This window comes from Nesoenas mayeri, assembly GCF_963082525.1.
Source record: "Nesoenas mayeri genome assembly, chromosome: 3".
NCBI classification, from domain to species: Eukaryota; Metazoa; Chordata; class Aves; order Columbiformes; family Columbidae; genus Nesoenas; species Nesoenas mayeri.
Genome location: NC_137544.1, coordinates 33259773 through 33283210, shown reverse-complemented (window position 1 = coordinate 33283210; position 23438 = coordinate 33259773). Strand labels below are relative to the sequence as shown.

Here is a 23438-nt window from a genome sequence, read left to right as displayed (position 1 = left end):
TAAAGTTAAACAAATTGGAAAGCCCTATCTGAGAGGAAACATAGTACAGTGTTTATTTTTCCATTACAAACCTGAGACCTAAAAGATTTCCTGAGGTTCTCAGGTATTGTTCATGCTTATAATGGAGATCTGTTTTTAGAAAGCATAATTCATGTGTTTAATCGAAATTGTTTGATGAAAAACATACTGCATAAGCATTCAGGAAGTTAAAGGCCATTGTATACCTGTGTCACATATTGTTTGGATGTGAGCAGACCTACAATGCAAGGAATCTCACCGTGAAACTCCCTCACTCAAAAACATTGGGTCTAATTCTCTCCCCATTTATGCTGCTGGATGAATTCCATTGAATTAATGGAGTTAAGACATGAGTAACCAATGGTAGTAAAAAGACAATCTTCCTGCTGAGTGTGAAACTACCAGAATGCAAGGCCAATGTGAGCAAGAGATTTATGACACTGGCCTGAGTCAAGCAAGTAGCAAGCTGTAGCAGACCCAGCGTAACATTACCCAAGCTGATTAGTCCATGTATTTTAGGTTTTGCCCCATCACTAGTGAACTGCTGCTCTGTGATCCTTATCAGAAAAGTGTGTGATGTTAACGATGTTGAGAAGCATCTGTTTGACAAGTGAACAAGCCACAAACTAAATCCAGAGATGAATTTAAGTGAGAGCAAAGATTTGGAAGCAGTGAAATATTATTCATTAGCTCTATTGATATAAAAACTGGGCAAGTTTCAGACATACAGACCCTTCTTCAGCATTCTTCAATCTGTTAGTTCAAATTGTAGTTGACTTAATGCAGGATGTTTCTCTGTGCAGATCTTGCTTTCTAGTATTCTTAGTTTATCTTGGATAAATTGGGTTTAACTAAAAAATTAAAGTACCAGAGAATATGACAATATACAAAAGTAAATTGGAGTAAGGCAACATAAACTCCTGATGGTGTTCTTTGTCTGTTATATAAACAGTTTCGAGTAAGATGAAGATTATCTAATTTTTAGGAGCCTGGCTTACTTTCTAGATCTGAATTTGGCCCTGTACCAAGACTAAATTCACCATTACCTTTGTATTGCATATGACAAATATCTTGATTACAAAAAACAATCAAGATCTTCTACAGTTAAACACTGAAAATAATTTCAAAGACCTACTTCAACCTAACACAGGAAGGTGACAGGATAGCAAGGTGACAGGATTGCAATATGGGCCCATGTATGTACATATCTGAGTATCCTATGCACATCATTTATTAATGATAAGTAATGAAATGCACACTGATGAACCCATCTTGTCTTCTGTGCCATTATTAGCCAGTACCATAGGACTAGAACTTACATAGTAACTGGGACTTTAAGAGCTAGCAAGGGTCAAGGGGGAAGAAAGGAGAGAGATGTTGATAAGAGAAGACAACAGGCAGGCATATTAAGCTAATTTTAGCTGAATGTGTTTTGTGGATGACAACTTGAAAAGGGCTGACGGGTAAGAAAGAGAACAGTGAAAAGATTTGAAGATAAGTGCAAGTGTTTAAATTTTATACCACTGAATGGCATCAGAGGGGATCAGAGCGAACTGTTGTTTGGTGAGGATGACGGAGAGAAAGAATGATTTTCACAGCTATACTTTGTGTGACACCAAGGCTATGTTACTTGTAAACTAAGCAGTCCCAAGGCCCTCATTCTGTCCCTGGAGTCAAACAGCAGAATCCAGCCATGCTTGTATTACTAAACTCTTCCAGAACAGGGTGGCTCATCTGGACCTAGCCTGGATTGATTGCTGAACTGTGCCCAGGAACTGTTTGGGAGAGGGGTAGTTTGCCTGGATCAGAAGTGTGCCAAGGAATCTGCTAAAGTTTAGCAACACAGCAAGTCAAGTGCCAGAGCTCAGGAACTGTCACTGTCAGCTGTCACTGTTTAATTTCCTAGGATAGACATAGTCTGAGAGTGCTATGAGGGTGCTTAAGAGACCACAGATGTGGGTATACAATAACCATGACCTGACATTTTTGAGAAGACCTGAATCTTCTGGAAGGACTTGCCCATTCACCTCTTAGTGGTTTCATGTTCTCTGTGCTCTTTTTCCAAACTTCTTTTCACTTTTTCTTTATTGCACTTACTGTCTAATAATCCCATGCAGTATTGGAGTTAACCACTTGATTTTACCTGCATTCCCCATTTGTCTTTGTTACCTGGGATAAAACCATTGCTTCAGTCAAGGAAACTGTACAGTCACATTTGTTTACCATGCATTGTCACTCCGCTCTCATAGAGAATTTGTATTCAAGGAATATGTTTTTCTAAAATTTAACTGCATTCCTGTCTCTCAAGTAAACCTCCTGTTAAAATAAGATCTACTTGACAACCCGATTTGTATTGTAGTGATGAATTGTGAATGATCAAAATGTTGACTGAAGGAAAAGGAACATTGGAAAATGTTCTTTATCATTTTTCCACATCACTTTTAAGTTCTGTGCATTTAAACTCATATCAGCATCTTAGCATCCTGAGAAAGATGGTTAGCCTTACTTCAAGACTTTGTTAAATTTGTAATTAATTCTCTGGATTCACTTTCTGCCACACACAGAGTTGCTGAAGTGGTTGAGCTTTCTACTGCTGTTTCTTGAGCATGACAGTATTTTTCAGTTTTCAAAAGACTGTTGTTCTTCCAAAGGCAGTATTTCCACTGCGGCTTTTTGTAAGTAATTTCATTTATAAATGCATCGTTATGTTTGTTTCTTTCTAGGTAGGGATGAGATCCCGAAACCAAGGTGGAGAAAGCTCGTCTAACGGGCACTTCTCCAGTTCCAAGCCTGTCATCAGCCATGCAGAGAATGAAAAACTTCAGGAGGATGCCAAGAAAAAGAACAAACCTCATCGGAAGGAAGATGAGGTCATGGTTTCAGCAACTGTCAAACGGCACTCAAAATCACCTGGACCTACTGAAAGAAAGAACAAGAAGTCCCTAGAGTTTTCTAAAGAGGACTTGATAAAACTCCTCAGTATAATGGAAGGAGAACTGCAGGTAAACTAATAGTATTTTTTACTATGTTTTCTATGTGTCTATTTATTTTTAGGATGTCCAAGATGTACAGGGCTCAACTCACAGTGACATGCAAATTTAAGGCAAAGGACGGTAAGGAGAGAACAGTGGTAATTGGTGTTTAACAAGACAGTCCTAGTTACAGTCATAGTTTTAAGTGCTGCTTTATTTGCCACCTCTATCTGCAGCTACCAAAGCAAGAGAAATTATAAACGCCTGTTAGAACTGGTGAAGAAAGAGGGATCTGAAAGTCTTGAACACTTTAAAAGAGCCAGAAAACAACCACAGGGGAGTCAGTTGGGAAAAAGATAAGCACATATAGTGAGTGTACTTATAATCTTCAATGGAAATATTCAAAAGACAAATCTGCAAGTCAGTAATAGTGAAAAAAGGATATAAGATGGTCCCTGGACCTTCTGCATATTCAGATGTTGCTCAGTACTTGACCTGTTCCACCTGGCCTCCAGCACTCTGAACATTCCCTGCCTTGCAAAGGCCCAATAGTTTTATTTCTTGGAGTAGTACTTGCTATAATATTTTCTTGGTTGTCCTTATTTGCATATTTATTCAGCCCAATAGTAAGCCCTTGATAGCTGACAGCCTGATTTTGTGCTTAACTCACATGCCCCAAATTTCCATCCAGTTTTGAGAATTCTCTTAATTGTTAATAAATCACTGAGGTCTCAGGAATCTCAGCCTTCAGTGAAAATGTAATTTCAAAACAAAGAGTTGAAAGATGGTATTTCAAAAATTCAATATGAATACTTGTGACTTTTCAAAACTTATCCCCTTTTGTGGCAGGACTGCTTGCTGCTTGCCAAATTTATGCATTCTTTTATTTGGACTTTAATGGTACTTTTCACTGAATCCATGAACAAGAAGAATAAAACTGCCCACCTGTGTGAAAACATTTTACGTCTCCATCCATTTTTTCTTGTTTAAAATAATTATTAAGCATTTCATATAAGGCTTTACTTTTTCACTGAAACCTACATTCATAATATTTTTACTTTCATTTTGGACTTGTTACCATCTTATCTGGTTAAAAGAAGCAATTGTTTTGGAAGTGATCGATTAATTTCTTTGGTATATGATTTGCCTGAGTTGCACCATTACCACAATGCTGAGGTTTCATCTAATCAAGTATCACTCTTACCATGCATAATTCACCTTCAGTTTGTCAGAAAGTACTTCCAAGTTCAAGTGAGTCGAAGTAAGTAATTTTTATCACAAAGACAAAGAACAGTCATTTTGCAGTGAAAAACTGGGGAAATAAGCAAGAAAAGATGTTTAATGCAATTTTGCAAAGGAAATAAACTTTTATCATTAGAGAACACTATCCATATTTATAGTGTTTCATTTTACTTTATTAAAAAAAATGTATATGTCATTTCCTAAACGATGGAGCTAGCATGCAGTTTCAGTGGTGAATAGAGCCAAACCTCATTAGAAATGTATCATGCTCAAGTTATTTAGAAGTATTTACCCTGAAGTCACCTTTGTGGTCTGGAAAGGGGAGGCAAAAAAAGTCACTAATATTTCCTGGGTAGCAATAAAAGTGGTCTTTATTCTTATCTTTGTTCAATATATGTAAATATGGCTCTTCACCATACCCTTACTTTGTAGGGGAGTCACACAACCTTTAAAGGACTGCCCACATTCTCATTATCACTCTGGGAATGGTGGGAATAGTTGCCATCTGCACTGTAATATGGGCTGAAAATTCTCACCAAGATGATAATCCCATTGCCATGGACAATACTTTTAGGGATATTCTCATGTACAGACACCACAGAGATGTTTAAGCACTGCTAAAGCTTCCCAGCACCACAGGAGGATTGTGAGGACAACTCCACTTGTAGCTGTAGACCATGTCTGTTCTTCTGCCCCCTGCTACCAGGCAAGGAAGAGAATCGTTATTCTTTTAATCCATAGGAGTTTCTAATTTCATTTAAAAAATACCATTTGAGTTAGTTATTTACCTATTACCTGTGCTGAACCATTACTGAAGTGGGCAAGCTATGGCACATTGGCTTGAGATGAGAGCTTGGCTTTAACACTTTAAATTAAGAAGAGCCAAGGAAGACTCCAGCCAAAGTAAATAGTCTGGTATTACCTCCTGGCTGTCACAGTGACCTAATGCACTGAGTCATTTCATGGCTTTTCATTTTCAGATCTGTTCGGACATCTCCGGTGGTTGGCTGGAGTTTTGTTGGACTGACAAATCAGACTGTGGGTTTATTTTGAAGCCATTTCAATACTGGCAAAGCAAATATTATATAGGAATATGTAAGATGCAAACAGTGAGCTCAGCCACGGGCAGTAATCTGGTCATGCCAACCATGGGGTTTGCAGGGTAAACTGGTAATGTACACATATGCTTTATGTGCAGAGTTCACTGCTCACATAATCTAACAACATTGGAAACATGGGAGTTCTGGTTGATTACAGGTGGGCCATGAGTCAACAATGTGCCCTTGTGGCCAAGAAGGCCAACGGTGTCCTGGGGTACATTAAGAAGAGTGTGACCAGAAGGTCAAGGGAGGTTATTCTCCACCTCTTGTCTGCCCTGGTGAGGAGTAATATCTGGAGTATTTTGTCCGGTTTGTCTGGGATCCCCACTTTAAGGATAAGGAATTACTGGAGGGAGTCCAGCAGCGGGCTACAAAGATGATTAGGCATCTAGAGCACCTTTGTTATGAGGAGAGACTGAGAGAGCTGGGTCTATTCAGCCTGGAGAAGGCTGAGAGGGGATCTCATCAATTTTTATAAATATCTCAAGAGTGGGTGTCAAGAGGATGGGACCAGACTCCTTTTAGTGGTACCAAATGATAGGATGAGGGGCAATGGGCACAGACTGAAGCACAGGAGGTTCCATCTGAATATGAGAAAAAACTTCTTTAATTTGAGGCTGGCAGAACACTGGAACAGGCTGCCCAGAGAGATTGTGGAATCTCCTTCTCTGGAGACATTCAAAACCCGCCTGGGCACATTCCTGTGTGATCTGATCTGGGTGAACCTGCTTTAGCAGGTGGGTTGGACTAGATGATCTCCAGAGGTCGCTTCCAACCCCAACCATTCTGTGCTTCTGTGACCCATGCCACGTTGCTTTTGGTATCAATTTTGAGTCCTTACTTTGGGACTTGACCTTCTAGTTCTTCATTTTGAAGATGAATGTGCCAGTAAACCATGGAGACATGCCATAGCGGTGATTTTTCTATCTTCTTATATATATATATATATATATAAAAATATAATTTTTTTCTTTTTAATTATAACGACCTCAGGTAGCTTGCCTGTGCTTTTGCTTCTAGGGCCAAGTTGTGCTCAGCTCTGCCTGTAGTCAGTTTTTCTGGCTGAGCCCTGCACACTTACTGAACACAGAGAAGGAAAGGTTTCAATAAACAGCTGAGGTTACTGTAGCCTAGGTCTTGTTTTGTAAGAAACAAAAAGGGCAGAAAAAGCATACAGAAGCTGCAGCAATGAAAATGTATCTCAATATATATGGCAAGAGACCTCTTAAGTACAACCTCTCTGAAGGAGAGTAGGACACAAACAAACTGATGACAGGAAATAATTTCAAAGGCCTTAAAGTTCAGTGGAGTGTCTTTTCTCTTGTGAAATCTCACTGCTCATATAAAAATTTATAATTTTTAAATACTGCAAAACTGATTTGAAAGGAATACTACCAACAACAGTAGAATAAATTGGACCATGAAGGCACCGTATTAATTTCCCTGGTAGTTACAGTCTAACCAACATTTGAATAATATTAACTGCAGAGCAACACAGGCAGTGTGCATCTTTACAATGAAGATATAATCCTATCTGTGGTTCACAGATTTTTGTTCAACAGCCTATGCATTTGTCCTGACAGGAATATATTCCCTGTACACTTTCTGAGCACCAGTCATTAATCTCTCGCAATACCAACACTGATTTTCAACATTTCCAGATTAAGGACCTAAAGTAAACAAGAAGCAGTGTTCATACATCTATTTGGTGTTTAGAAAAAACCCCCACAATAATAAAAGTTCATTTACAAAGACAGCACCCCACTACAAATTATTGGGGTTTTTAAGAAGAATAATTTTTTATCCAGATTCTGTGCCTGTTGCCAGATGACAATTTAAGCTTCGGAGACAGTTTCCTGTATTTCATACAAATTCAAATAGGAGCAATTTTTCCACTCAAGGCCTTTATTATAGCCCGTGTTTTACCATGTTTCTGCAGCACTGAGATGGTATTCATTCCCTGTAGCTCAGCCACCCACTTCTGTTGATGTCCTTCACATGCTTTAGGGCCAAGGGAAATGTTTCCTGAGAGCCTGGTGCTGTGGAGGGGCCAAGCTTTGGTCTTCAGAGCCAGCAAGTGGTGTGGGATGTAAATGAAATATGTATTAAGGTATCAGCTCCACATTTCTTCTGCTGCAGGCCTGAGGATGTGGTTGGGAAATATGTGAAACATGGTGTCGTAGAGAATAGTATGTATAAAATACAAATGAGATGTAGATTAATCACAAGCCACAATTCCCGAGAAGTCTTCAGACTTCCAAATGGTCTAATATAACAATGGATTTGGACGGACTTTTGAAGGGAAACACTGTGTAGCAAATAGTCATAAGTGAACTTATTTGCATAGCATCCCTCCTTCAAGGGGAGAGACCAAATGACTTTGCTGTCAAAGAAGCCCTTTCCTTTAATTCGTATTTGCTGAAGACTGCATTTAATGGTTGAGTATTCACACAAGGTGTCAGAGTGAGAGATCCCGAGGAGGGATGTTTCCTCTTGCCTGGGGAGCAGCAGCCAATGCACTCCATGGTGAGGGATGCTCCCCCTGTATCTCCAGTCCTGACTTGAGGCCAACACTTCTTGTCATGTCCAGCTTGATTTGGTCTCTCTGAGGAGGTTGCTAGTGAAACCTTCATTCCAGGATTAAGACTGCCAGCCTGGGGTTAGTAGGTTAATTGCATTTGTGCTTCTGATTAGCAAACTAGTGGTTTCATCAGCTGCAGAGGGGTTGTTGTAGGGCAGGTTTGGGGGACTGCTTGCTGATGGGTGAAATAGGGTTATCATGGGGGAAAGGAGCTCGCTCATCCAACAGAGCCAGGAGGAACTCATCTTCAGGTGGGCTGTAAGACTTTCTTCTTAACCTGGGTATTTCAGGGAAGGTTTAGCAGAGGTGGGTGAGGGCTGTGGGTTTTGTTTTCTCTGGTAAGGTCTTTGTGAAACACTTAGATACCAGTTACCGTACATCCTGCCACAAGGGAAATCTTTCTTAACAAACTCAAATAGCGAGTACCTACATGGGTACAGGTGTTCTACTACCTCTTGCATTCTAACATTTTTAAAGATATTTTGGTATTTTACCATCTATCTTTCTATCAGAAATCTAGGTTTTGTAAATGTAAAGTGGGAAAGGAAAATTGTTTACTATTTCCATTTTTCTACTTTCTTCTCTTTTGTATAGCTACATATTTTATTAATACATTCTGTTTTATAATCAATCTGTTCTGTTCTCTTTCCCAAGTTCAATCTTTCCCTCTTTCTTTAGCTTTCCTTCTCTTTGCCTTTTTTCTTTAGCTGTGATTTTTTTCCCTATTCTACCTTTTTGTCACTTCCTCATCCTGATACTGCAGATGCATTGACTGACCCATTTTCCTAAGAATCCTGGATATAAAACTTTAGAAGATCTGCTGTAAATCAAGTCCCAGCAGTTAATCCTCTAGGCAAAGCCTGTATTTAACCTTTGTCATTAATTTATCAAGCTGTGTTTTTAGACTAGGTGGGTTGTTTACCTCAACTGCTCCTATTGGAAAATAGTTCCAGAGCCAAAAATCTTTAATGTTTAGCAAATTTATTTCTTTCAATTTCTAGTGCAATTGTAATTATATCTAGTGAAACTAGATCATACTGATCATACTTGAAAAAGCCTATCTCTCTCCCTACTGTTTAATGACTGCTAGCCATGCCACGTCCTTTTAGTTTCCTCTAGCAAAACAGACTTTCCAAATCTTCCATCACCCCTTGATCAGCACCAATTACACCCTGGCTTCATCTTTCTTCACATCTGTAGCTGGAACTGTGCACAGTGCAGTAGGAAAGAGCTCTCTGACGCCTTGTACATTGAGTTTAATATTTCCCTTTCTCTGCTGACATGACTTTACTGGACCTTCCCATCACTTGTCAGTCTGATTGTTACAGGCCAAAGAGTTTGACTCTGTATCTGTATTTGTGATGTTTTTCTCTCTATCTCTTCTTCCTCTTTCTGAAATGTGTAAACTTTCATGTAATGCCTTGAACTACTTTTATTTTGAACTTGACTTCCGTGAGATATCAAAAAAACATTGTGATGGCCACCTCAGTATTGCTTAGTTAAAAACACCACACTAACTCCTATATTTTTTCTTCAGTGCCTTTCTTGATACTCTTGCATTAATATTATTAAATATTGAGCTGCCTGAAAGCTTAAGTGAGGAATATGGGGTGGATAGGTAGGTGGAAACCAGACGTGTTTCTTTTGGGTAATATTAAAGTCAGAAGATAAAGCTGGAACAAGATGCCTTGGCACTGGAGGAAAGAGTACATAACAGAGTGAATAGGAGTTTTCAAAAGATCATTAGCAATATTGCACAGTTTGAGAAGCAGAAGAGGACCCAGAGTGGAAAAAATAGGTAAAGACAGAGAAAAGTGCATGTAGAGTAGCTTTGCATAAGGGTTTATAACTGTAAAGTCTTGTTAACTGAATTGAAATAGTTTAGGATTTTCTGCACATATACAGATGAAATTCAAATCATACAAGAGAAAAACCTTGGCATATACAGAGCTACAGGGAAAAGAGAACATAGGGTTAATGTGAGGAGGTGACTTAAGGAGAAAGGAATGAGAAGAAAGAGTTTGGGCAAGAGAAGAAAAGGAGTGTAAGGAAGGGGGGAATAAAACGGTGATAAATGTAGCCAAGCTAGAGACATGGAAAGGGAACACATAAAAGGCCAGAAAATGAAGAGAAAGATGGTACCCACACTGTAGCAAAATTAAAGTCTAAAAAAAAAATCCCTAAAAAAGTCTGACATATGAATAGCAGTACAATGAGTTAAAAAATGGTCTCTCTCTGACTGGCTCCTTGTTTGTTTGTTTATTTGTGTTTTCCTGGTGAAGAAGTCTTTTGCAGGACAAAAAATTAAGATAGACTTGCGACCACAAATGCTCTCTTCTATTTTCATTGAATAACTTATGACCAGTAATGAATTTTGTCCAGAATATTATGTTTTTCCTGTAGTTTGCACTCATTGCTGTGCAAAGTGCAGGAGATACCATGGGAGGTAAGCAGGGCTTGTCTAGTGAATCCCAGAAACATTAATTTTAAAATAGAACTCTGCTGTTTTATGAGAGAAAAAAAAAAAGAAGAAGAAGAAGAAGAAGAAGAAAAAACATATAAGACAGTATACCAAAATACAGAGTGTTTAAAAAAGATGGACCTCAATTTGAAATCACTATATCTTTGAAACTGGGGCCATCTCTTTTAAACAACCCGTATAGTCAAATTGTGCTATTCAGGCCATTTCCTGCTCCCTCTGAAATTAAGGGCAGAGGTACTATCAACCCTAGTGATGATCGCTGTCTCTTTGGTAATAAGATTACTTTAGAATTATATATTTTTTCAAAGTAATTATCCTCAATAAAATGTAGCTGTCACTAGACAGCTGTAGGCAGAAAACCTCATTCACAAAGGCATTTTAACATCCTTATCTGTTAATGCCTGAGCTGTATTAACAAAGCTACATTTATCATGTTATTTAGGCTTGGAAGGTCAGAACAGAGAAGAAGAAGAAGAATTGGCAGGTGTCTCTGATCCATTGAACCTCTCATCTAGAGTGGAGGGAAGAGTATGAGCAGTTTGGTGTTTTTTCAAAAATGCTTGGTCTTCTGTCCAAAACAAAACAGTAAATGCTGTCCTCGATCACCTTTTAAGTTTTGGTCTTGTTCCCACTGGGATCAGTGTCTTTAGCTGATCCTCCTTTGCAATCTTTTAAAAATAATTATAATCAACTGATGTCATTTGACTCCTTTTTTTTCTTTCATGTACTTAATAGAAATTGTATACTCAGTGCAACAGTAATGAGAAAGCTTGTATCTTTTCTCATTTTCTTGAGAAAAGGCTCACTCTGTGGGAGCGGACATAACCAATCCTTTTGCAATAAGTGCTAGATGCAGGGACTCTCTGGCTTTGAAATATCTGGGATTCTTGGGAAAGCTTGCAATGAGCATATGTCTTATGTGTCATAAGGCTGTCCAGTACTCTGAGTCACCAGTTGTTAATTTAACATTGCAGTTGTAGCTGAGTCTGTTTTTATTAACTTTGCTGTCCCAGTTGTGTATTCATTAGATTTGTGTCTCCTGTTCTCCAGCTGAGGATCAGATAAGCTCTTGAGAGAAAAATGGATTATTTTCCATCCAAAATGAGCTTTAACAAAAGTAAATATAAGTCTTTATATAATAATTGTGAGAACATGGCTATTTGAGCGAGTGTCCTGTTTCTAGGGTTAAAGGCTCCACCTATTGGTTGACTAAAATGAGAGAAATGTAACGTTTTCACATAGAAAACTGCTGGCCTCGCTGAGCATCCTGTGTCTTGCCACATCTTTACAAAATTGCTCGCGTCAGTGTAGAATTTTGCATGATGTCTAAAACAAAAGGAGCCCAGTGACTTACTTCTGAGGGCTGTGCACATGCAGCACCCAAAGTGGTGCACTACTGAGCCACTACGAAGGAAAGTCTTTTCCTAGAACAGGAATGGTTTGGAATTTGCAAGTGGAGCCTTTGTTATCCTGGAGATTATTGTTTATCTTCACCAAAAAATCACTATCAATTCTTCCATGTGAGCAAAATGAGTGAAACTGACTAACCCAAATACAGTTTCATGATAATTTCCAGGCATTTGTCACCTTCAAGTTTAAACAAATCAGAAAAAGAAGTATTGATATGGTCAGCTTCATAATGAAAACCCATTTCCCCAGTTCTGGCTCAGGCAGTCTCAGCAGTTCAGGCAAAATGGCATTTTGAAGGGCTTCAGAGTCATTCCTGGGAATGCAATGAGAGGATGCAGAGGGGAGAGAATGTCCAAGTGGGGTTTGGGGAAGGCGAGGGGAAGGACAGACATTGGGGTGGATCGGGGAGATTTTGAAGACAGAAGGAGGCTGTGAGGGCACCATGGGCATGTCCAGGAGCTCTTGCTCTGTGCCTTTCATTGCACACCCTCTCTAAGTTACTTTACTCCAAGAGTTTGTGCCACTTCTCTCGTTTCCTCTGACAACTCCTTTGTTCAAATAATTGTCTATGCTGGTGAGTGCTTGCTGTCGTGCAGTCCTACTGTTCTTGCCCATTCATCAGTCGTCAGAAACTCGAATGCACATCCATGTAGCACAGAGTGCTGAAAAACAGCTTGTTGGATTCAACAAAGTGCTTGGACAAGTTAAAGTTGTGTATACGGTTTGTTACGCATGTATACACACTCAGGTCTGTTGGTATCCTGCTCTAAGTTATGCTGGCATCTCCTCAGAGAAGGCAGAAGGATTTCCTCTGAGCTTCATCCTCCTGATTGCTACAGCCCCAATGGCACCAGTTTGTCTCTCTCCATCCCACTCCACACATGCTCATCCCTGACAGAAAACAGATAGGTCACTGTAGAAAAAAATACCTAGACAGGTTTGTTCCTCTTGGAGAGGGGCTACTTACAGCAGCAGCTTCAAGTGCCTCCCTGAAGTTCAGGTCAGAACACTTAATTTCGAGTGCTTCAGTTCCTTATACAGGCAATGAAGTATTTTTGAAGAGCAGTTTTGAAAACCTGAGTTACATTTCTAATGAAGATACTTTTTAGCTTCCAATGGATTTCAACAAATTCGGTTATAGAAGTACATAAACATGGAAGAAATAAAATAATATAGTTAATGGGGGAAAATGAATAGGAGAACAGCTATATTGATGTCAGAGTAACATATTTTTTTAGTATTCATAATGTTAGTACATAGATCTTATATATACTTATGAATTAAATCTCACCACCTTCCTGGGAAGTATTGTTTCCTTTATGGAATGGAAACTGGAGCACAGTGATGTTAATTTTGTGTGTGAAGCATGAGAAAGAGGTCCATGAACACAACATGGATCTCTTGAGTCTTGGTCCAGACTGTTTAACGTAAGATTAAAGGCAGATGACAACACAAGAAAGATGAAAATGAATTATTTTTCTGTTATTACCCTTTCATTACTCATGTTTTTTTCTTCCTAAAGAGGTGCTAACTGATCACAAAATAAGTTGTGGTTACAAAAGGAACACAGCAACTTACTACATGACTCCAGCAGTATAGGAACACCTAAATGTGTGGGAAATGTACTGCAATTTTAATGACTTCCTACATTACTATAGTAGCTTGAGACTGGCCATTCACCTGGGACATGGAAAGCTGCAGATAATTTTCTTAGCATGCATAAACCAGAAGAGGGACTTATTCATTTGGGTTTTCATATCTGGAGTACCTGAACCAAGGAAATCTCCTCTGCCTTTGCAAGCATTGTGGTGACTAGCACTGCTCAGAGGAAAGACCTAAAGCTGCTTTGTCCATGACCTCATTTGCTAGGATGCACACTGCATCACGTACCCACAAACCAGCCATTAACTGCAAACACAATTATTCGTGTACTGTTGTTCACGATTCTTCCTGCTCAGGTGTCCAAAAAGGTGTTTTAATAGGTGTTCCTTCATCTCCCTACTGGCTAGTTGGATCAATTAGTGGTCTCTGATCACTGCCAGGCTCCAGATCATGTGCAAAATGTTATTGTGTCATTAACGTTGGCTGGGATGTAAACTGCATGACTGGATATGGCAAACCCAAAACACCGGCTTTAGCCATTGGGATGCATTGCTGAAGCATGCAGAGCATATCCCAACACGCAGATTCGTGCACAGAACTGACAGTGACCCCTCACATTGGCTGCTCTGTGCTGACTGAATCATGACACTGTAATTCTATATGCTGCAGCAACTGCCCCACAGTATGATAATATTGAGCAAAGCACCCTTGCAGTGTGAAAAGGCAAGACAGGGTATCCCAGACTCTAATAATTCTGAAAACATCAAGCAGTGTGGAGTTAATACTTTTCGGGGCCTTGCCATGGGAATTTTCTGGCTGTGGCCCAGACTGCAGATAATTAATTATGTCAGTGAAAACTCTGGTGGCCTGTTTTCTTCACAAAAAAGTGACATCATCCATGGAGCTCTCTGGCAATAAAGCAGAACAAAGCTGTGTGGGCAGGAAATAACAGACAGATGTCTTCTAGTACTCATTTGATCTGTTTCAAAGCTTGTTGTAAGAAATAATACATTGCTCAGTGCTGCTTCTTCTCAGCTCTGCAATCTTTAGTGTGGACTTTTTTAAACATAAGAAGCCAAATTAATCTCTGATGTAATTCTTCTGGAGCCACTTCAGAGGGTTTGTGTGGTGGATGAGCTGATCTATCATGTGCGTCTCCTCCAGTATTGATTTTAGAAGGACTTTCTGTACTATCACTGTAAGATAACATACAACAAAAAGAAATACGCTGTATAGCTCCAAAAGCTTCATACAAGGCCAGAAAGTTCTGCACGGTGTGAAGACAAGGCAATTCTGTTTCATATCCCCAGATTCATGAGGGATCACTTGCGTTTCCAGATATCTTTCACTAAAGCTTTGTACAAAAAACACCAATGGTCACTTTTCATCTCTGAAGTCACCTCTTTACATCCAGAGTAAATCATGTACACAGACCCAAGTCCAGAAATGTTAAATGAAATTCATGTGAGTGAACTCTACAGTTTCAAGTGTTAGGGAATTAAGCTAAATGAAAGGCAAGAAAATAATTTTGCTGTACATAGAGTCTTCCTTGCAAGAAAAACTATGTGTACCTGTCATTAGCCAGCATTTTGCATGGCTAGAATCAGTGAGTGATATAAATAAGGCTACTTCAGATATCTGGTATAGAAGAGGAAAATACTTTTTGCATTTTTAGCAAAAAGGAGCTTCGCACAATGCGAGATGCATTAGAACATCTGATTTCCCAGCACTGAAGCATGTTTCGTACACTATGTACATCTGACCTGGAAGATAAATTGCTATCCAGTCCTTGTAGCAGTATGTAGGGATAGTTTGTGGAAGCTGGCCTTTAGAAGAACTGTTATTCCAGTAAATGCGGGTAATTTTTATTACTTTCTCTGTTCACATTCATAGTATCATGACACAAAATTAAGAAAGTGCGTTTTCCTTTTAATTATTTGAATTTCCTCCTAAGGTAAGAAGGGAAGTTATACTGAGTTTAAACAGGGATTAGTGGATTAGTGTTAAGAAAGTTGTGCAGATACAGGTTTTTGAGTATACCCGCCTGAAAACATTTTCTTCATTAAATTAAGTGAATGCACAGGATTCACTTTCTGAGGTCTCTAACGGGAATTTTTGGAAATAATTATATTCCTGCCCTGGGAGTGACATGGTGCAAGCTTGTCGTGGATAGTGCAGAAAGCAGTGTGACAACATTCTCCTGATCTCCCTCAGAAAGATGCCTTGACGATGCTGTTTGTTAGCTCTAGGTGAAACATTTGTAAAGTCTACTGGAATTTAGGAAATCAGCCACTGGTAAGACCACAACACTACATGGAGAACCTGTGACCTTATCTAGTTTCTGATGCAGTACAGAGCAGCTGTTGCACTATAAATAACCTGAACTGTGTGCAATGCAAGTAAGCACACCACAAGTAGAAGTAAAGGTTCCTGCCTGTGGTTTGATAGTTATTTCTTGTCATTAATCACTGGGAAGAAAAATATGACTTCATCAACACTAAACCTCTGTTACTTAGTGCTTTCACTTGTGCATGCATAAAAAAGTGTCACGATAAGTAGAAAAGAAATAGTCAAAAGCTGGAAATATCAGATCTTCCAAATATCACATAAGTGTATTCCCTATAAATACTACTCCCGGTTCTGAATTTTCAAAATTTCTTTCAATTAATTGAGATGGTTGCCATCATATTATCGAAATATTTAGATTGCTCTCAAGTATTTAGATGTATTTTAGATCCAAACATGGAGCTATGAAGGAAATAGTTACTGGTAACTGATTTTGAGAGATGCACGCTGTGAATTTGCAGGAAGACTACTTACAAACAAAATTCAGGAGAAGACTTTAGGAGATGTACAGGCAAAGGATCTTGAGTTGGATTTTAGTCTCAGCTGACAGTGATTACTTTGACTCCATTCAGCCCATCTTGAACACAACCAAAATTTTTTTTTTCTCATTTACTAGATGCCTTACATGAAACAACTTCGATTAGCTCAGTCCCATTTCCCAGGTGACAAATGGGCTGTAGCAAAAATTCCTTGTTTAGTGGGTGCTGAGTTTTGTTAGCAGTCTCATGGGAGAGGCCAAAGACTGTGGGAATGAGGAGAGAGGGCTGTAGTAAATTGGCAGGGCAGGGCAAGAGGAGGAAGCACGTCCGAACGCTGTGCTTGTGTAACAGTCTTTCCATTGACCAAGAATTTCGTTGCTAGGCTGCCAGTCCCCTTTTACAAGCAGCAGAGTCATGCTATTGTTTCCTAAATGTTTTCAATTTTATGCAGGGACCTCTTTACATCCTTCCTATATCATTTGAATATTTTACTAGGCACGTAGTAAGGCGAGGTTTGGAAGTCGGACCTCTGCTCAAGCCAGTGAGAAAAAGAAAACCCTTCTCTTTTATTCTGCCAAAAAATTAGTATTTTAGGGTAGCCCTGAAAACAGTGGCCTCACGTCAGCCTTCCAGCTGGGCAGCTGAGGGGATGGAAGCATTGTCTTGAGGAATTCGTATTTCCCAGGTAGAAATGCAGACCCCACATTTTAAGTAAAGGCACTAATCATTGGGTAGTAGAGAGGAAGGAAAGGAGAGCAGGCAAAGCTGTGCAGGACAGCAGTGGTCCACAGCACTTCAGCCCCTCCATGGATGAGGTCATCGGCCTTTAGATTTTGGCATTTCCAGTAAGCACAAAACAAGACTTAGATACAGTTCAACTTTGTAGTTCCTCTATCAGGAGGGACAGCTGAAGGAGTTAACTGAGTACTGTGGCCAGTTCTGGTCCCCACAAATCAGCAAAGACACAGACAGGCTGGGAAAGGTCCAAAGGAAGGCCACGACAATGATCAAAGGGCTGGAGAACTTGCCCTATGAAGAAAGACTGAAGGAATTAGGTCTTTTCTCCCTGGAGAAGGCTTATGCAGACCTCATCCCAGTATTCCAGTACTTAAAGGGCAGCTACAGGGAAGAGGGAGGCTCTCTCTTCACAAGGAGCCATACAGAGAAGACAAGGGGCAACAGATACAAATTGTACCAGGAGAGGTTTCATCTTAACATAAGAAATAAATTTTTTTACAGTGGCAACAAATAATCACTGGAACAACCTTCCCATGGATGTGGTAGCATCTCATCACTGGAAGTTTTCAAGGACAGGGTGCTAGATGATCTCATCTGGACTTCCTTTCCCATGAAAGGTTGGCCCTTTTGAGATCCCTTCCAACCTGGGCTGTTCTATGGTTCTACAGTTCTGTGAGTCTGATGGGCAGGGAGTCTCTAAGAAGGCTTTGCTCCTGGAGAAAATGAGTGTAGAAAAACAGCACTCAACATATTGAGCCTTCTGTGTTTCTTGCCATGAAAATATTTCTTGGAGGTAAAACTGACCTTTTCATTAATCTGTCCTCATTGCTTCTACTTTTACAGAATCAGGTACTTGGGGGGACTTTATTAACAGAAAAGTCTGTTTGTTTTCAAGAAGCCCCAATATGAACAATACAGACTGAAAGTTAGCTTGTTATTTTCTGTAAGACAATTTAAGTAAAGAAAAAAACCAAAGTAAATGTATGTGTTTTCTGAATTCTGTATCTTGACTTTAAAGAGCTTCTGTGACTAATCGCAGTCTTCTGGACTTACGCAAATAAGTTTCATTGTGTTACAAGCTTTTGCAATGTGGTCTTCTCATGACTGAATATTCTCTCTCAGAGCACCAACAAAACAAAAAGACTTGAGAGATGGCTTTTCTGTGCCAAGCACCACATTTCTTCTACCAAAACAGCCAACAACTTTCCTCTGGGATTTATGTATAAATTCACTTCCAATTTGAAATCTCTTTTCTTGTGTTTGTCTCCTAGCTTATGATTTACACTAAACAGCATTGTGATTTGTAGATATCCATCAGTAGAAACAGCTTGCTAGTATGGTTCCCTATTCTTAGCAAGGACCCCCCACTTTAAGCCTCTTGTACCTTTTTCCAGGCACATGTGTTGAAGTAGCCCAAGTGTTCCCTCACAGTATTATTCTGACTTGTTATCTGAAAATGGTCTGTATCCTGCAGTTTAATAGTTGTTCATTATACATCGAAAGAAAACATCTCCATGTGAGTTCTCTTCTAGTTGTTTCAGTGGAAAATTAGTCATCTGGAGGAAACATGAAATCACAAGTCATACAGGCCTGTTGTTTCAGCCCCTTCCCTCGACATTTATCCTAAGGAGTTTCAGAGAGACTGACTGGATTTGAAATTCTCGGGGCTGATGGGAGGTTAGGATGTCTCCTGGGCCCCTTTCTGACCTAGACTAGCTACACTATGCTGGAGATTGCTGCTGACCAAATGAAAAAGCAGATTTCTTTCCAGTTTATTATTAGCATGAGGCCCATTTTTTGGTCCAATGCTTCCTAGCAACCTGAGTGTCTGTTTGTTAGTTTGCTTTTCACAAACTGTTATCACAAATCCATGGAAACAGAGTACTTGGTGAATTAGCCGATACCCTTGAAAAGATAACGATAGGAGTAGTGGCCAAGCCCAGAAAAGGCAGAAGGCATCTTGCTATGCTAATGCGATCCAGATCCTGAGCTCCTGCAGAGCGTGGGGTGCCCAAGAAGGGGAATGCAAGTGAGGGGGATGCCTGCACCCTGGGGATGGTGCCACCCAGCCTGGTACCCTCCCTGTGGGCTACAGTGAGGGGTTTTCAGGGCTGACAGCCCTGCCCTATCCCTTGGAGATAAGCATGTCACTGCTTCCTTTTAAAGACAAAGCCATGAATAAAGGTTTCTTTCAAAGCTCTGAATCGAGCCTGGGCACCTTCTCCTTTCCTGCCTGGGGTGCTGGTTCATCCATTCAGCATCACCCACTCCCCTGGCTTGGCTCCCTATGGCTCTTGGAGGACTCAAACCTTCAGCTTCCAGAAATCCTTCTTAGCTGGCAAATTATAAGCTGTTTCAGGGACTTCCATTTCCTCCTGCTAAAGTTGCTCCAACATTAATCACCAATGATTAAACACTAATGAGGCTGGAAAGAAAGTATGCACAGCAAGACACAATAGGACTGGGTGTCGCCATCAGTTGCTACTGTGTTGAATACCTGTTGCAGGGACTGGAGTCCGGCTCCTTGTTCTCCCAAATCATAGCCTGAGCTGTCTCTGTTCTGCCTGGCCATATCAATGGGCCCAACTGCTTCAACAGGAGAGAACAAATTCATCCTCCTCCCCCTCCCAAATAGCCTAGAGTCCAATGTGTGCCCATCCCTGAGGAATGGGGTGTGTGGGGCCTGAAGATTTCTGTGCTGAGGACCAAAACAAATGGAAGTTGCAGCATGCCTGGTTGTGGCACTTAGTGCATAGGGTGGAAGGTGGCTGATCCCTCATCCTGCCGTTTTTGGTGCTCCCTTTGCACAGTGCTGTGTGTGCCTCCGGCATGTGGCACCTCCTGCAAGGTGCACAGTGGGACACTAAACTCTTTCATTGAGGCAAGACATGGATATGGGCCCAAAACTGTCACTCCCTAAAAGGGCCTAAGACAATACATCTTAAAATTATATTTATAAATACTCCCAAATCCCTGTGTTGTTCTATTAGCCTTTTTAAGGGCTTTTTCTTCATTTATAGAAGCATTAGCCTCATAGTCATGAAGACACTAAGATAACTGTTACTTCTACAGGGATATATAAAATGATATATTCTCAAGCCTGTCTAAAGCTTTCCTAAAATAACATTTTTTCCTGCATGGAGGGTGGTGTATTCCCAGGACATGATATACTGAGGTGTACAGGTTCTCTTGGCACTTTTGGGACTAACCCACACGGTTCACTTGTAGTTTTGATGACTATGAGTGATGCACCTTTCCCACGCTTGTGCTGAAAAAACATTGATCCTATTACAGTCTGTATTTTGTATCTTGCAGACATGCAGAAAGCTTTTACTTAAGATTGCATAATGTTGTACAGAGTAAGCCCCTACAGCTAAGTGTTTATAAGTGGGCTAGGTCTCGGATGAGTGGCACGATATTTGCTTCAAAGTGGTCTGGTTTGGTTTGGTTTGGTTTGGGGGTTTTTGTGGTTTTTTGTTTGATTGTTTTGTTAATTGTTGTTTGGGGTTTTGTTTTATTTTTATGTCACTCTACATATATATTAAAGAAAAGAAAAGGATCTTTGCCATTTCCTGAAGTTATTTCCTTGCTCATTTAAAAAGCAGGTAGTTTTGTAGAGCTGCAATGCCACTGTGGTACTGGGTAAAGACTTAAGATTTGTTACAGGGATGTTACGGAGTGCCATTATGAACACCATGGAAGAGCATGTAGTGTTGGTCAGTTCATAAATCCTAAACAGTCACTGCTTACATAGTGGCAGGATTTGTAAGAGATTTTTCCTAAAATATCTGAACCTTTTCTTCACCCTTAATTTGCTTCCCAAGCCCACATGGGCTGAGCATCAGAAGAGCAGGCGAGAAAAAAGTTGGTGTCCGTACCCTTCTGCCTACCATCCCTTTGGGCTTGTGGGAGAGATGCTCTGCAGGGAAATGTATGAGCTCCCTTGTGCCCACCAATAATTGTACCTTTTACAGCCCTCCCCTGGAGCACGGCTTTATAAACTTTCCTTGAAGGACAAGCAAAGTTCCCTGTCCCCATTTTACAGACGGTTTAACAGATGTTGGCAAGTGTCATCAGGAACAGTGCTTAGGATTAAGTGTTTGTGGGCAGAATAGCTCTAAAATGCCCCTTATGCACAGCCAGGTGACCTTGCAGAACAGTCTCATCATGCCCAGGTGCCTGCTAGTGCTGCCTGGCGCTGGGGGCTCCCACGCAGGGTGGGCAGCAGGACCTGGGCCATGTGTTCCCCTGTGCCACAGGTGCAGCGCTGCTCCTGGGTGCATCCCCAGCTCCAGCATCCACAGCCCTCCTCCTTCGGGTCTGCCACCAGTCATGCCAGTTGGCTGGGATATGCAGCACTTATAGGGTTTTGTTTCAGCAAACGAAAGTTAGAAAACTTTAAGAGTTAATTGAAGGGAACATTCGGTCACAAAGTCAGGTGGGGAACGATGAGGAAATACTTGATTCAAGACTATCTGAGAAATATTAATTCAGCCCATTTGTGCTTCTTGTTCTACTCTTCTCCTTATCCCAGTCAGGGAACCACATGGGCAGTGCATAAGATGAAGGATATGAAGAGTAATGATGTTCCCTGGTTATAGTTGCAACCCAGATAAAAATTCATAGAGTTCAAATGTAATGACAGGCAGGAATAGATTAATTAACGCCTACAAGGATGACATTTGGATTGCACAGATCATGTTTACTCTGATATCTCCCAAAGTTTTTATATTTGTGTTGAAAACCCAGCATTCTTTTAATTTATTTTACTTTTGTGTATGCAATCTCTACATAGGAAATGCCCTCATTTTCCCTGTTTTCCCTATGGGTTAATAGGTTGGCTTATGGTACTGAATTGCAATGTTACAGGCAAGGGAAGATGTGATCCACATGCTGAAGACAGAGAAAACCAAACCTGAAGTTTTAGAAGCTCATTACGGGTCTGCCGCTCCAGAGAACGTGCTCCGAGTGCTACACAGGGATGCCATCCTTGCCCAGGAAAAGTCTATAGGGGAAGATGTCTATGAGAAACCAATTTCAGAGGTAATAACTTCTTGATTTACATCATTACATCTGTGCAGGGAGAATCCTAAGCAGAAATGAGACTCCACGTACTTTGCATGTGTGCAAAGCATACAAGCAGATGATACAGCCCTTGTACAAATGACAAGAAACGGAAGAAGAATTTAACACTCTTGTTCACTCAACAACAGAATAAATTATAAGCAAAGTCACAAAATCACTGGGTTTGAACACAAACAATAAACAGCTTGTACGCTCCATAGGGTTGGTGCTGTTAAGTGAGGAAAAAGTCCTTGAGTGTTACTTTTCTGTTTTTTAAAATTCCTTTTGATGATAGGCTCCAACCTCTACTGCCCACAGCACTGGTAAGCAATCTTTGATTTTCTTGGCATGGTAGAGTGGTATCCTGTGGGTAGTTAGGAAAAGAAGACCTTCAGAGATTGACTTTGGGCATATTTAGAGAATCATAAATCCATAATAACTTTATGTCACTTAAGCTCTAGGACTGCAAAGTCCGTTCAGCCCCTAAAGGAGACTTGTAAAACTTAATTCCTTGCTTTAAAATCTAAGCAATAAATGAATGTAGAATAGACCTGGGAATGTCTGAGGCCAGTGTGAACACCAAAATAAGCAGCCACTGCTCATGTTTATAGTTTCAGAACAGTCCAGGGCATGGAGAAAGAGCATTCTACAATGTACAATATAATACACTATAGTACCTGTCCAGATCTTCATAGTTCCTCCTATTAGAACATTATTTTTTTTTTTTGCTAAGAATTGTGCTTACTGTGGGATATTTTTATGCTCTGTATTATCATTGAAGTGTTTTCTGGAATTTTTGGGATGATGGTAAATAAAGAAAGCAATCATTAGCATGTGGGAGCATGCATGAAATACTGTTTAGCAAGCTTACAAGAGCTTAGCAGGGCTTTAGCCTGAAGAAGTTGCTCATTTGATGGGTACCTCAGTGTAAAACTTTAGTCCCATGCAGGTCTGCAGGAGTTATGTTGGAGCTCAAATAGGATGATGACAAAATTTCATAAGTGCAAAAGATCTACTCCCAAAGGCTGAATCCAACCCAGCTGGTTTAAAAATGCAATGTTTTGCTTCAACTGTCATGGCCAAGTTCTGGGGAGCAAATCACTATTGTCCTCGTGCTCTTTTATTTCCCTCAGTTTGCTGAAGCAGCCTGTGAAACAGCAACTCTCTGATGCAGCCCGGGCTGAGAATGATGCAATTCCCACCAAGCAGGGGCTGGGGCTGGGCAGAGCAGCTCTGCCAGCTGCCGTACCAGGGGCAGGCAAGCAGAGAAGTGCCAGGGCTCTGGGCTGCTTTGGTGGGGAGGAGGGTGGAGTTCGTTGTCTACTCTTACAGAACAGTGAAATGGGCAACACGAACGGCTATGGTAGTTTTGGTGTGCCCCAGCAACATTTTAGGCACACCTCC

The 23438-nt window shown here is 40.4% G+C and overlaps 1 protein-coding gene across 2 annotated transcripts in view; it reads left to right on the top strand.

Annotated features, from left to right (window-relative positions):
• Window positions 1–2747: 2747 nt before the first annotated feature.
• FILIP1 (filamin A interacting protein 1) overlaps window positions 2748–23438 on the top strand; it is a gene marked incomplete at both ends in the record, with an annotated part of 64030 nt that continues 43339 nt past the window's right edge. For both annotated transcript variants that reach the window (XM_080342457.1, XM_080342456.1), the window contains 2 exons: window positions 2748–3020; window positions 21840–22013. In XM_080342457.1, coding sequence (XP_080198583.1) covers window positions 2748–3020; window positions 21840–22013 — 447 coding nt within the window. The remainder of the gene's footprint in view (window positions 3021–21839; window positions 22014–23438) is intronic.